We start from the raw sequence: 14599 nt of genomic DNA on the forward strand, positions 1-14599 counted from the left end.
TTCCCCTGCCTCTTCCAGCTTCAAGAGGCCCCCTGGTTTCCTGGGCTCCATGGCCCTGCCCACCGGCTCCAAAGCAGCAGCAATGCACCTTCAGCCCTTTTCTCTGGCTGAGTCTTCCGCCTCCCTCTTCCGCTGTTCAGGGTCCTTGTGATGACACTGGGCCCTTCTGGATGGCTTAGGCTCACCACCGTCTCAAGGTCGACCGGTTAGGAACCTTCATCCCCCTCGCCTCGCAACCTAATGTATTCACAGGTTCCAGGGATCAGGTTGTGGACATCCTTGGAGGCCATTATTCTGCAATCCATCATCTTTATACCTGTTTTACAGAAGAGGGAATTAAAGAAAGAGACCAACTGACGTGCTCAAGGTCACACTTCTATCCAGTGCGGGACCAGGGTTTGCCCCCCAGAGGGTCTGACTCCAGATCTAGCTAAGGAGGGGCGGCCTCGCCGGGCATCTTACGAGCATACGATAAAAAGGAGCTTCTGGAAATCGTTTTGCTCCCTGTGCCTGACACAGGACAGTCAGGTGCGGGGAGCCTGGCGCTTCCACGTGGCAGGAAGTCACTTGGCCTCAGTTGCTCTGTAAACATTTCAGTCGTTTATATTCAAGACAAATGTACATTGACAATGACATGCATTTCACCAAGGAGGACATGAAACCGTCCCTGTGAGTAATCCCAGCTAGGACTTGTGAACGGGTCACGTTCCCGAGCACTGTTTGCCCAGGGACGGTGACAGTGGGACCAGGTGCCCGGTACTCCAGAAGACCCAGGACTGCTGAAAACGCAGATGCTGGGTGTTCTCCAAAGTGGCAAACAGGTGCCTCGTTGTTCATCCGCGAGGACTCAGGTGGATGAGAGGGGCTCTCCCCATGCAGAAGTCATCTGCCCTGGCTGTGTGGGAGGAGCCCTGACCATCACCTGGGACCTGTGTTCCATCCACAGCCCGCCGCCACCTGGCAGCCTGGCCTGCGCCTCCTCTTTGCACAGTGAATGAACCAGGTGGGCAGAGCACACGTTCTCTCGGCAGGGTTCCCAGCTCACAGTCTCAGGAGCTGACGAAGGTTTCAGCTCAGCGCTGCCTCATTGGGCAGGCGACCCACTAGGGGTCGATGACTCGCAGAGACCAGGACGGAAGCACTGCATCATTTTGTCTGCTAGGTTCCCAGACTGCCTTGTTTGCAGACACCCCGGTGAAAGGACCGAACTTCGGCCGGAGGGGCCATCCCACTGCTATGACAGCCCCATCTCGGGCCAGCACTCTTTGTGGGCTGTGAGCATTTCCAGGGGTGGAGAAACTTTGAGGTCTTGTTCCGCTGAGCAGACTGTGCATTTCTTGAATATCAAGGCTATTTGACCCGCTGTCAGTCTTTTCAGCCAGATGTTTGCAGACGCCCCTAGAACTTCCCGAAGATCTCAGGTCACGTGCTTTGCTCACGTGTGTTAAGGTGGAAGCTCATCTGTGTTAAGGGCATACGGCTCCCCTGGAAAAAGCTAGTGAGTCTGGAAGCGGAGGAGCGGAGCCCGCTCAGGTGATGGACGCGACCCCAGCCTTGGTGACCAGCACCTGCCATTAAGGAGTGAACTTTGGACTCGCGCAGTTCACAGGCCAGTGCGCCACTGTTCCTAGGTCCCCGGGGGCAACTACAGCCCTGGACTCTTCCAAGTTGCATCTGCCTGGGGCACAGGTGTATGCCGCATACCAGGGTTCTCCTCTGAATGCAAACATGCCCTCCCCCAACAAATCCGCTCCTGCAGTTCTCCAGCAAGTTTAACCAGACATTGTGCCCTCCCTTCTGAGAGAGGGGACCGAACATAATAGGGGTCATCACCTCCACTTGCCCAAAGGAAGACATTTGACTCACAGACTCAGAAGAGCTTTGACCACCTGCTCCAGCCTCACTGTATGCTCAGTGCCTTTTTTTTTTTTTTTTTTTTTTTTTGCCGTACGCGGGCCTCTCACTGCTGTGGCCTCTCCTGTTGCGGAGCACAGGCTCCGGACGCGCAGCGGCCATGGCTCATGGGCCCAGCCGCTCCGCGGCACGTGGGATCCTCCCGGACCAGGGCACGAACCCGTGTCCCCTGCATCGGCAGGCGGACTCTCAACCACTGCGCCACCAGGGAAGCCCGCTCAGTGCCTTTTTTAAAAAAATGTACATGCCTTTCCTTGCCGGTTAAGGGCATAAGACAATAAATTTTGAAAATAGGTAGATGTCTGTGAGTATGTATTGAATATATTTTTAGTAGGACAGCTGAGGAATTGACATGTTGCACTTTCTGCTTTTCACCATTGTGGGCATCTTTCCGGCTCCCCGTGTTCTGAGCCCCGCTCCCCCCATAGCCCATCTCTCTTCTCTCTCTTTCTCTCTCTCCCCTCTCTCTCGGCTGGATACCCATGACTCTTTCCAGTTGGTGGACTTGTAGGTCATCTGTTTGTTCATGCACACATAGAATGCTGATATGAACACCTTTGTACGCATATATTTATCTTAGGAGCATTTTTACGAGTACTTTCTTGTATAAATTCATATTACTGGAATTGCCAGGTCAAAAGGTACATGCATTTTACTTTGACAGATATTTTGCTAAATCGTCCTCCTAGAAGATCACCCAGTTCACATGCCCACTAGTAGACTCTGCCTGTTCTCATAAGCACTGAACATCATCCAATCTTAAGTTTTTAGACCCATTCATTGTGTCAGTTGGCATTTCTTTAATTGTGAGTGAAATTGAACCTTTCAACTGGTTGATTGGCCATTTGTGTTGTTCTGTATTCCTGTGAAGTGTGTGTTTGTCTTCCGTATTGAATTATACAGAGTCCTGTAAATCAAGGAGATCAATATTTTGTCTATAGTGTGATTCCAATATTTTTCTTTTGATTTCTTTTTCCATAAAACGAATTGATCTTGAACTTTTTTCTTACTGTGGTAAAACACGCATATCATGAAGTTTGCCTTTTTAACCATTTTTAAGTGCCCAGTTCAGAGGCATTTATCAGTAATACCTTCACAGTATTATGTAACCATCACCATTATTTCCCATCTTTTTCCTCCCCCGAAACAGAAACCCTGTAACCGTTTATTGATAATTCCCCTGGTAACCTCTCTTCTACTTCCCATGTCTATAGATTAGCCTGTTCTATATGCCTCGTGTCAGTGGAATCATGCAGTATTTGTCCACTTGTGTCTGGTTTATTTCACTTAGCATAACGTTTTCAAGGCCCATCCGTGTTATAGCACGTGTCAATGCTTCATTCCTTTTCACAGCTGAGTAGTATTCCATTGTAGGGTAAACCACACATTGTTTATTGGTTCACCTGCTGATGGACTCTCGGGTTGTTTCCACTTGTTTGCTCTTGTGAATAATGCTGCCATGAACGTTGGCGTACAAATACCTGTTTGAATCCTTGTTTTCAGTTCTTTTTGGTGCATACCTAGGAGTAGAATTTCTGGCTCACATGGTAATTCTATGTTGAACTCTTAGAGTAGCGGTCAAACCTTTTACCACAGCAGCTGCCCCATCTTTCATTCCCACCATTAGTGCCCACGGGTTCCACGTCCTTCTCCATACTATTTGCCAACACTTGTCTTCCTTTTTAAAATTCTTCTTATTATTATTTTGTTACCATCAGAGTGTGTGAAGTGGTACCTCATTGCGGTTTTGGTTTCCATTTCCCCAATGACTCCGTGCTGAGCACCTTTTCGTGGGCTTTCTGCGTGTCTTCTTTGGAGAAAGGTCCATTTAAGTCTTCGCCCGTTTGTAACTGGGCTGTTGTTGTTTTAGTTGTTGTGGCTGAGTTGTAGGGGTTTTATATATATCATGAATCCCTTATCAGATATTTAATTTGCAAATGTGGTTCCCATTCTGTGGTTTGCTTTTTCACTCTGTTGATAGTGTTCTTTTATGCAAGAAATTTAAAATTTTTTATTAAGTCCAGTTTATCTATTTTTTTTCTTTTATTGCCAGTGTTTTGGTGTCATATCTAAGAGACCATTTTCGAATCCAGCATCATGGCTTTTAGCCCCTACGTTTTTGTCTGAGATTTGCATAGTTTTAGCTCTTAAGTTTAGCTCTTTCAGCCATTTTGAGTGAATTTTGGTACTTGGGCTTTTTCAGAGATGGTTGCTGTCAAATTCTTTTTTTTTCATGTGAATGGACCATACTTTCTTTCTTATTTCTTTGCATGCTTTGTAGTTTTGGTCGAGATCTGGACTTTCTGAGTGTGATGACGTGGCAACACTGGCAACGTGGTTCTCCTACTCCTCAAGGGTTTCTGATTCCTGCTTGTTGAGGGTTGGAGCCGCCCATTTGTGACTTTTCCAAACTAGTTTGTGAAAATATTTATGTATTTATTCGGCTGCACTGGGTCTTAGTTGCGGCATGCGGGCTCTAGTTCCCTGATCCGGGATCAAATCCGGACCCCCTGCACTGGGAGTGCAGAGTCTCAGCCACTGGACCACCAGGGAAGTCCCTCCAAACTAGTTTTTGTTTTTTGTTTTTTTTCCAAATTAATTATTTATTTATTTATGGCTGTGTTGGGTCTTCGTTTCTGTGCGAGGGCTCTCTCTAGTTGCGGCAAATGGGGGCCACTCTTCATCGCGGTGCGCAGGCCTCTCACTGTCGCGGCCTCCCTTGTTGTGGAGCACAGGCTCCAGACGCGCAGGCTCAGTAGTTGTGGCTCACGGGCCTAGTTGCTCTGCGGCATGTGGGATCTTCCCAGACGAGGGTTCGAACCCGTGTCCCCTGCATTGGCAGGCAGATTCTCAACCACTGCGCTACCAGGGAAGCCCCCAAACTAGTTTTTATGTGTGTACTCCTTGTCACTTTCAGTCCCCAAACTGAAGTTTCTGTTCCGTTGTCTATGAGGTCAGCTGAAGGACAGCAGCCTCTCCCCGCAGCCAGCACTGCCCTTGATGTTGAAGCTTCCAGAGTTCTCAAATACTTGACTCCCATCACTTTTCCAGTTCAGCAGCTGTTTTGGTGGAGGGACGGACCCGAGAGTCCCCTATTCCACCGTTTTTCCTGACATTCCTTTGGTCTTGTATTTTTAAAGGCAGTAAATTTGTGTTTTCCTTTATGACTTCTGAATTTTGAATCTTGATCAGGAAACTTCACTCGTGATAGAATTCTTCAAAATGAACAAAAACACCCTAGAAAATAACCAACATCTTTATAATTGTGTGACCTCACGTAAAAACAGTATTTCTTCAGTTTTCCTGGCTTGCCTTTGGTCTTCCCGAGTGTGTCCTGTGCGGGGTGTGGGGAAGGGCTGCCTCGTCTACACCTTAGTAAATGTCTTGATGATGATGTCTCTGCGTATCCGCCTGAAGGACAAGCAAACACAACCCACTCCTTCTTCAAAAGCCAGCCAGAGCCAGTGGGGGCCAGGAGGGGCATCGTAAGGGAGAGTCGCAGCTCCTACGTGGAGGGGTGTCGGCGGACTGGAGGCTGAGACGGGAGAGTGGGAGCGAGGGTAGATCCAGGTGGAATGTGCTGAGATGAGGGGCCCGTGGGACACGGAGGTGGAGAGCCGGGCAGGAGCCGGGGAGGTAAGTGTGCCTTCTGGGGGCACAGCAGAGAGGGGATTGACTGTCGGCGCCACGTATGGGCACGTGGGGAGAGAGCATGGGAGTGAAGAAGAAAGCCCGTCCCCTGCCGTCAGCTCGGTCACCGCAAAGGTCTCTCTCTAGACCACTGGTTCTCATCGGGACAGGGGGTGGGGTGAGGCTCTGTCCCTTGGGGGACACTTGGCAACTACTGGAGACATCTGTGGTTATCAGTACTGGGAGGGGTGCCGGGCGTCTGGGGGTCAGAGACCAGGGATGCTGCCAATACCCTATGGTGCACGGGACGCCCCATCATCCAGCCCCACGTGTCACTGGAGCCAAGGTGGGGAGAGCCCCACTGGAGAGCCCCGAAAGGCCCACCTGGGCTTGGGCTCTCGCCGAGGGAGCGCCCACTGGTCCCACAATGCTGTACTGGGCAGGACCCGCTGTGGATGGGCCGTCGGTGGGAAGAGGCCACCAGAACCCAACCCTCTCAGCTCGCTGCAGCCCCACGCGATGCACCGAAAGCGAACCGGAGAGTAGATGGGGGTTGGAGCCGGAGCAGGGGGCACTGCTGGGATTTCAAACCGCGCGAATGGAGAATCGTCAGGTTTTATGGAAAGAAAAGGTGTGGAGGGCTTTGCAGTCGTGGAAATTCATATTTTTTCCCATAAGCTTCACATTCATTATGAGCTCATTACAGAGCGTCCTCAGGAAGGACGTGGGTTCAAGCAGTCCTGGGGGACGGGGGCAGCGGGTGAGGACATGGGTCACGCACTGCAGAGCCCAGAACCTTGCCCCTGTGCCCACACAGGACGTGGTTACGAGAAAGTGGTTTCTTGGGGATGACAGACACAGAATAAAAAGCAGGCGAGGAGGCCGTTGTGATGCCAGGGAGTGTTTGGACCTCATTCAACCTGTCAGCACCGAAACAATGATGCTCTAGAACCATCTTTATACTCATTTTTCCTCTTTCCTTTTGGAGACAGATATGAAACACCAAAGCACCTTTTTACTTTTTCATTCCGAAAGCTCATCTAACATTTATAGGGCCAGCCTCTTCAGGATGTAAGTAGGGGACCCGACTTCAAAATCAATTTAGCTTTTAGAAAGCAGACTTGTAGACAGCAGTGGTGGGCACGCCGCATGCAGGAGAAATCGGGTTGTTCATTGCAGGAGACAAAGCGGGGAGTCCGGGTCTGTGGTTCAAGCACAAGGACGTGAAGGCAGCGTGGCTAGCAGAGCTGGTCCAGGGCCTAAGTCCTGTGAGGGGTGGGGACGCCCCTTCCTCTTCCAGCCCTTCTGGAAGGTCCAGCAGCCTCTACACAGCCAGCAGCTAGAGATGACTTCTCTGCACCAAAGCACATCAGATTTCTCTTCTGCTGAAATATGAAAGGGGTGCACCCTGAGAGCGTAGTTACAGGATTTGAGGTCCATCTTTAAGGGAAGTCTGTTTTCTTAATTTCAAGATGAGTCTGCTCGAAAGTGATGCTTCCCAACGGTTTGTCAAAGCCACAGGCTCCGTGTTAACAGGTGACCTTGGCTTTCTTTCAGCCAAGCCCGGCGATGGATCCAGTTCCGAAGACGGCAGGGAAGACCCACACGTGAGAACCAAGAGGAATCGGTAGGTGGCCACATGCTTTCCTGCGCATCTTTCTCGAGGGATGATTAGGTGGTGGAGAAAGAGAAGGGATCACTGTGACTCTATTGACTGATCCAAGGATGGGTCCAACCCCTAAACAGAGGGCGGGAGGTCCCAGGTCTGTCTTAGCAGAACGTGCTCTGGGTGCCCCGGGTCTACCCTGGATGTCCTCTCCCCTCCCCTGGCCTCCCCGGGGCCACGTTCACCCCTAGCCTTGCTTTGGGGGCCCTGAGGAGTGGACAGAGCACGGAGGTGAAGGTGGCGCTGGGTGGGCGGTGGGTTGTGCGTCTGGCAGCCCCGGGCTGGAGGTCCAGCTCCGTGTCTGCCTTGCTTAGTGACTTTGGGCAAAGTAATTTCACTCCCACATCAGGCTTCTCATCTGCAAAGTGGGTGATGCCCTGGTGAGATGTTGCCCGTGTGACTTCCTGTGGCCCCAGGAGAATACGTTCTCCATCCAGGTTTGCTTGTTACGGTTTACCTGTGGCCACAGCACAGGAGGGAGGGAACTCCGCCCCTTCCTTTCAAGCCGGGGGCGGGGAATGGTGGTTCCCGCTTTCCCCTCCCGGAAGGCCCGGTCTGTGGTCCCTTTCCTACTGAGTTCTACGTAAAGGGGTAAAATTCGGGGTCTGTGTGTCCAAGTTCCCAGAAGGGGGAGGTGGGAGGCACGAGGCAGGGAAGGAGGAAAGCGAATCTAAAACAGGACCCACGAGGCCACTTCCTGAGCCAACGTGGTTCCCGTGTCCCGGCGGGAATGGCCCTCATCCCAGCCTAGCAGTGCCTTCGGTCCTGTACCGGGTGCCCATTTATCAGCCCCCATCATGGGACACCCCAGGCCTGCGGCAGGAATCCCCGAGCAGCTGTCAGGACGTTTGCACTGTGCGTATTTTCTCTTTAAAAAAATGCGCCTTAGAAGAAGTCCTTTTGCAGTAACAAGTGTTCGCGGTGATGGAGGAAGATGCAGTCTTGACTCAGAACCGGTGCCCGTTCTCACCTCTTCCACCCTTGCCCTGTGGCTTCCTGGTGAAAGACGGTGGGAGAGGAAGGGAGACAGGAAGTGGAGGCAGGGCTGGCAGCCAGGGGTCAGGGTGCCTGTGGAGACACAAGCCTACAGAATTAGTCCTAAGTGGGTACATTATTCCTTTTATTTCAACACCTTTGGCCTTTTTCCACTGTGCACCCCTCACAAAACTGTTTCGCTGACCAGGGCCCAGGTATATTGTCATTTTAACTGGTACCAAGCAGACACCACAGAACTTTCTGGAAACAATGCAGGGAAGGGTAAGCAGTGTCCTTCCCAAGACAGGAAGGCAGTCTGGGTGGAGGGTGGGGTCTCCTTCCGCGGGTGAAGGAGACCAGGGGCAGCAGTTTGGCGGGACCGGGGGCTCCCTGCGGTGCTGGAGCAAGGTACCTCCCACCCAATCGCCCAGGCCTCTGTTTTTCTGCTCCCCCATATCCTCTGCTTAGACAGTCACTTTTGGGGTCAAAGGACACTTGCGTGGGCCGCAGGGGATGGACACCAAGTGTCTTCATTGGGGACCAAGGGCTCCAGGAAAGGAAATCAAGCGTCATCTCTTTATTGTTATGTTCACACCCTGGTTGTCAGCTAAGCCAGTCTCTGTGATCTTTGGATATATGTATATAATTTTAAAAACAAGATGAGCTTCCTGAGGAACAAGAGAAGCAGCACTCCGGCCATTACTGGATGCGTTTTGAACTCGTGCAGGAGGGAGGTCTCAGCTAGCTCCAAAGGAGTGGGGACGTCTGCTTGTATCACCCAGTTTTATTCGTTTTCCCGTGCGACTGGCCCCAAACTCTGAACACTTGGCATTGAAATAATGTCAAAGCATTAGTCTTGGTTTTCATCACCTGAAAGACTTCTTCCGTGACTCAGCACTGACTCTGAAACCAACACGGGTGTTTGCATGAAGCTTTTGGCCATCATATGATTCCAAGCCCCCTCGGCCCTCAGGTGCCCAGGCACCTGGCTCCCGCCATGGTTCAGGCCTCGGTCCCTGGGTCACTCTGTTCTGCCACTGAGATCCAGGGGGAAAAGGTTTCAGCGGAAGTTGGGGATCTGCACTCAGGGTCTGGAATGTTCCGTGAGTCCTGGTCATTCACTTCTGAGCCGCTTTGCAAACTGCGCCCACTCTAGGGGAAGCCTCGCCCTCGTGGCTTCTTCCAAAGCTGCCTCCCAGCCTGGGCCTGTGTGCCCCTCGCTCAGAGCTCTTCACTCGGGTGCATGGACACCAGCATCGTCTTGGCACTTTTGTCCTTTTGGGGAAGGTTGTTGTCAGTAAGCCCAAAGACTCCTCAAGCTTCCAGCTGCTTCTGGGCACTTGTATTTAGTAGACGCTGCCTAACTAGTAAGAGGCCAGGCTCCAGAGGACCTGCCAAAATCAGTCCCTTTTGACCTTCCCTTTCGTATACATAGTGTAATTTTTCACATCAGAAAGCACTTAAATGCTTCTGCAAATTATGAGTCTTCAGCGGCCATATCCTGGCCTCAACCACAGGGCACATTCTGGACGCAGCTCTGTGCTCCCTGCGTCTTTTCCACACCCTGGCCCGGTTCATGTACATTTTGAATATTCTTACACAGGTGGGGTTAAATCAGTTGTGCATATGATTCAGGTCCAGATGATAACTTTTCCTAAAGTTCCCTGGGAAGGGAAATATGTCACAATGACAAGCTTTCAAATTCCCCAAGTATCTTCAGCTGCCTGGTAAGCGCGGTTTCAGATAGCGTGCTATTTACTGTTTAGTGGAACGTGTTTGTGACGCACGATGGTGTGTCTCCCCCGGGACCGGAAAATTGATGGCTTGCGTCTCCCCACTGTGTGCAGTGCCCAGGGGTTCGGCTGGTTTCTGACGTGTAGGTTGTTTTTGGTTCAGACCTGCTTTTCAAATGTGCTGTCTACTTAAAGAATTTAGAATTTATTTCAAATCATTGAGTTGAATTATTTGAAGGATTCAGCAAAAGTATGTCATTTGGTTTAAAAGCCAGAGTGAAATGATCACTCTTTACAAAACCCGTTAGTAAAGAAACTGTCAGTGGTACGTATGGCTTCCAGCCCCTTCACGGGGTGCCGGTTTCTGCCAGCTGCCGAGCCAGGGGATTCCTGCTAAACTAGTGGTTTTCTGTAGTGTGACAGGGTGCAGTTACTTTTTTGACTTTTTCAATATCATCGGCCCCACGGCTTTGGAAATGTGTTTATGTTTCTAGGCCATTTGGTACAGGAGCCTTTTACGGTAAGTGACTAAAAGAAATCTCTTGGTTTGGAACATTGTTTATTGTGGTAGCGTGTAAACTTTGGGGAAGCCCCGCTGATGGCCTTGGATGTAAGTGGTAAAGCTGACCTTCTACAGTAGGTGCTTCCATGGAGTCACATACAGCCACGGCTGGAGACACAAGAGCGTGGAATTAGCAAGAAGTGACCTTGTGGCCCTTTTCTGCTTTCCCCAAATACGCCCTCCATTACTCCCCTCTTGACAAACCAAGGTGACCAAGTCACACTGAAAGCGTGTCCCCTGGACCAGGCTGCATCTTTAAGGATTTGGGGGCAGCCTGAGGAGGTAGTCCCCAGCCCCCACGCCCATCTGTGACACCGAGGTGCCCTCACAGAGCTGTGAGGCTATGATCCATCCACCTGCAATTCTGCATCCCACCTGGGGGCCCCCTGGGGCAGGGGGCATCTGTCTAGGACAAAAAACGGATACCACCATCCAAAAGACAGGACAAGACCAAACAATCTAGCGTCTGGAGGCTTTGTAGCCGCCACCCCTGAGCCTGTCCCCAGATCAAGCCCACACACCTAGAGTCAGCTGTGACAGAGGAAAGGAAACCCTCTGTTCATAGACAGCTGCTGCTGCTGCCACCCAAGGTGCAAAGGCAAAGGATGGTCAGTGAGTGTGGGCAGCAAGGAGGGGCCAGCATGCTGCACCTGTCCTCACATGACCTGTGAGACCAGCTCTTTCATTTCCATATACATGATTTCCAGAATCCCAGACAAATTAGCTATTGAGAAAGTAAGAGCACGGCTCCTCTGAAATGCTATAAGGTGATGCTAGGAAGTGTGTGCATCCCAATTAAGATTGCTATAAAATTACGTCTTTGGGGGCTTCCCTCTTGGCGCAGCGGCTGAGAGTCCGCCTGCCATTGCGGGGGACGCAGGTTCGTGCCCCAGTCCGGGAAGATCCCACATGCCGCGGAGCGGCTGGGCCCGTGAGCCATGGCCACTGAGCCTGCGCGTCTGAAGCCTTTGCTCTGCAACGGGAGAGGCCACAACAGTGAGAGGCCCGCATACTGGAAAAAAAAAAAAAAATTACATCTTTGATGTGTCCCAAGATAACAAGAGAATGATCTACAGTCCAGTGCCGGTGCCGGAGTCTGGATTTCTTCATAAGATGGGGCAGTGTGCGTCTCTTTGTGGCCTTGGACATGCATGGAAAATGAATTATTAACATCCACTTGCCTTGTAAGTGAGTCTCTGTACATAGTTCATGATTTTAGTTTCTATAGAAACCTGCGGTTTTGTAAACCGTACGGAGTCTGTGCCCTGTGTCATTAGGGCATCCTACCTGGGATGGACGCCTCGTTGATACCTGTCCATGAGAAGACTGTGTGCACAGTCATTTGTCATGGTATTTTAATTTGTCCTTTCAGACTGAAGCATAAATATTACCTGGCATTTATTTTCTCTCCACAAAAGGATTATAAAACATGAACCCCTGGCTTCTCCTTAGGGTCTCCGGGTGGACAAGCCTGGGTCTCTGCATGTTTGGAGCCGTGGCTGCTGTCTGATTTGAGTTCCTGCCGTGGGCAGGGACGGCCCAGGAGTCAGGTCTCTGAGATTCCCATCAACACCCGAGCTATTGCATCCCAGCCAGTGCTGTATCCGTGATAAAGCAGTTCGGGGACTTCGACAAGGCCATGGAGACATCAGGCAACCAGGGAGGTGACGTGTCAGTTGAGTCTTAAATATTAAGTAGGTTTTTGACAGATTTCTCAAGGGAGCAGAGGACTCTAGGAAGTGGGCACTGGAGGAGATGTGCCTCCTTGCAGATGGCAGGTGTGTCTTCAGCAATCCTTCTGTGTGATCGAGTTAATCCCTATTTATTTTGTGATTATGGTCTGCCGGAGGTTTGTTGCACCTCATCGCAGGGACACAGAGAGACATCGCCAGGCGGGGAGTACATCTCACATCGACCCACCATCCTCTTCCCAAGACTGGTTATCAAGAATCTTGGCCCATTCTGTACAGCCCCTTGGAGGTATAACTGTGCAGTCAGCTGAGAGTCTTCCGTCGTATCTCCACGTATTTGGCCCCTATTTGTGGTAATTAATGGTTTAGCTCTGTTCAATCTTGCGATGCCTTCTGCCGGAAAGCGTGCTCAGCTCGATGTTCGCTGCCCCAGTGATGGGGACGGAGGCTGGTCCTGAAGAGGATGGAGGACGGTGAGAGATTTGCTGTCAGCGCAGGGAGAGGCCACGGAGAGATGAGCGCCGAGGGAAGAGGCAGCTCAGGCAAATTCAAAAGGCCCAGCTGAGATGACTTCTAGTAAGGCAAAGAGATCTTCATATGATGGGAGGGGAGACAGAGAGCGGCTATGAGTTTATTCCGCTGTCAGACATGGTGCTGGAAAAGGCCCAACACAGTGGAAATGGCTCAATGTGCCCAATGAAGAGATCAGAGTTGATTTGCCCATTTTTAACTTTTTTTTTTTTTGGCCACACTGCATGGCTCATGGGTTCTTAGTTCCCCGACCAGGGATCAAGCCCGGGCCCTCTGCAGCAGACCACCAGAGAAGTCCCTTTTAACTTTTTAATATGAAAAGTTTCAATATAAAAAATGGAACAGGATGTTTAACCCCCAGGTACACATTTCCCAGCTTCAGGAACTATCTCGAGGCCAGTGTTCATCTTTAGTTCTCCTGCCCCCTCAACTCAGATGATTTTGAAACAAACCCCAGCTGTCATATAAATTTCATTTGTAAATATATCAGAGCACATAACTAAACAATAAGGATTTTTTTAATGCAACCATAGTCACACCTAAAAAATAAACAACAAATAATAATTCCTTTCTATTATCAAAGAGCCTCCCAGACATTGTTCAGATTTCCTTGACTTTTATTTTATTTTACAATTTTATTTTTCAAATCAAGATCTAAATTAAGTTTGTACATAGCCCTCTGTGGCTCTCTCCTAAATCTATTTTAATCTGTAAGTTTCCTTCCTTCTGCCTCAGCGTTTTTTGTTTTTTGTTTTTTTTTTTTTCATTTGTGTTTAAAGAAACCAGAATTTCTTCTCAACTGTGGAGTTTCCCATAGTCTGGACCTTGACCCACTGGTAGCACTGAATCTCCGTGGTGTGCTTTGACTGGTTCTCCCGGCCCTAGTAAGTTCTGTAACTCCGTAGTCAGACCAGGAGGCTGTATCAGTTCACGTTTGATTACTGTCTGGGGAAGGATTCTTCATGGTAGTGTTAAGTTCCTTCTGTCGAGAGGCATGTGATGGCTGGTAGTCTGTCTTTTGTGATGTGAGCAGGTGACTTGTCCAGATCCTCTATTTCTAGAAGGACTTTTTCGTGCTGATATTTTAATTATATTATTTCATTTGCATTTATTACCTTAACTACTTTTATAAAGAAAAACATACCCTCATAAACCACTTGGTTCCACTGAGGTATGGTTCAAACAGAAGAAGCAGGGTAGATGCTCGGTTCCTTCCCTTTCATACTGATTTTCAAAATACTGTGTCAGCTCTCTAGCAAGAGCATCCTCCAATGATGACAAATTTATTATGAATCCCTAGATTGACACACAGTTGATGTGTTTCAATCCATCTTAGTTTTTAATTTTAGCCTTTAAATGACACAGTGTGTCTCTATCTTGGTGATTCTTGGGTAATTGTCCCAGGTATGATGTGCACCTTTTCAAAGTGCAGGTGTGCATCTTTTCTATATAAAGGTATTTTTTTGAATTACATTTTAGTATTCGTTCTATTTCTTTGCTTTGAGTTTCCACGTCGGCAGCTCCAAGTATGCTGTTTGGTTCTTCTCTGCCCTTCTGCTGTGTCACTTTGTTTTGCATCCTTCTTATGTATTTTCTTGTTGTTTTTTGATTTTCCTCTCCTCAACTTCTGTTAGTCTTAAGGCATTACCTGTGTGGCATTTATTCTACTCAAGTTTGTGCAACTTCTGGTTTATGCTTCATTTCTGAAGTGTTTTTTTTCCTTTTTTATTTCTAATTTCTTGGATCTCTGAGATGTCTTTTCAGACCTCTCTTTGGTCCAATAGCCTTTCTTTCCCTGAATTTGTCTGATATGTGCTGCTACTTTTTGGCATCCACCATTTGCTTTGAAAACTTCAGCTCGTTTTCAGAGTCAGTTAAGATTTCGTCAGAGTCTCGG

The 14599-nt window shown here is 49.5% G+C and overlaps 1 protein-coding gene across 1 annotated transcript in view; it reads left to right on the forward strand.

Moving 5' to 3' along the window:
* Positions 1-14599, forward strand: part of TCERG1L (transcription elongation regulator 1 like) — a 200083-nt gene that overhangs the window by 150616 nt on the left and 34868 nt on the right. The window contains exon 8 of the mRNA XM_060033828.1: positions 7102-7171. Within this exon, the coding sequence (XP_059889811.1) occupies positions 7102-7171 (70 nt within the window). The remainder of the gene's footprint in view (positions 1-7101; positions 7172-14599) is intronic.

This window comes from Delphinus delphis, chromosome 16, assembly GCF_949987515.2.
Source record: "Delphinus delphis chromosome 16, mDelDel1.2, whole genome shotgun sequence".
NCBI lineage: Eukaryota > Metazoa > Chordata > Mammalia > Artiodactyla > Delphinidae > Delphinus > Delphinus delphis.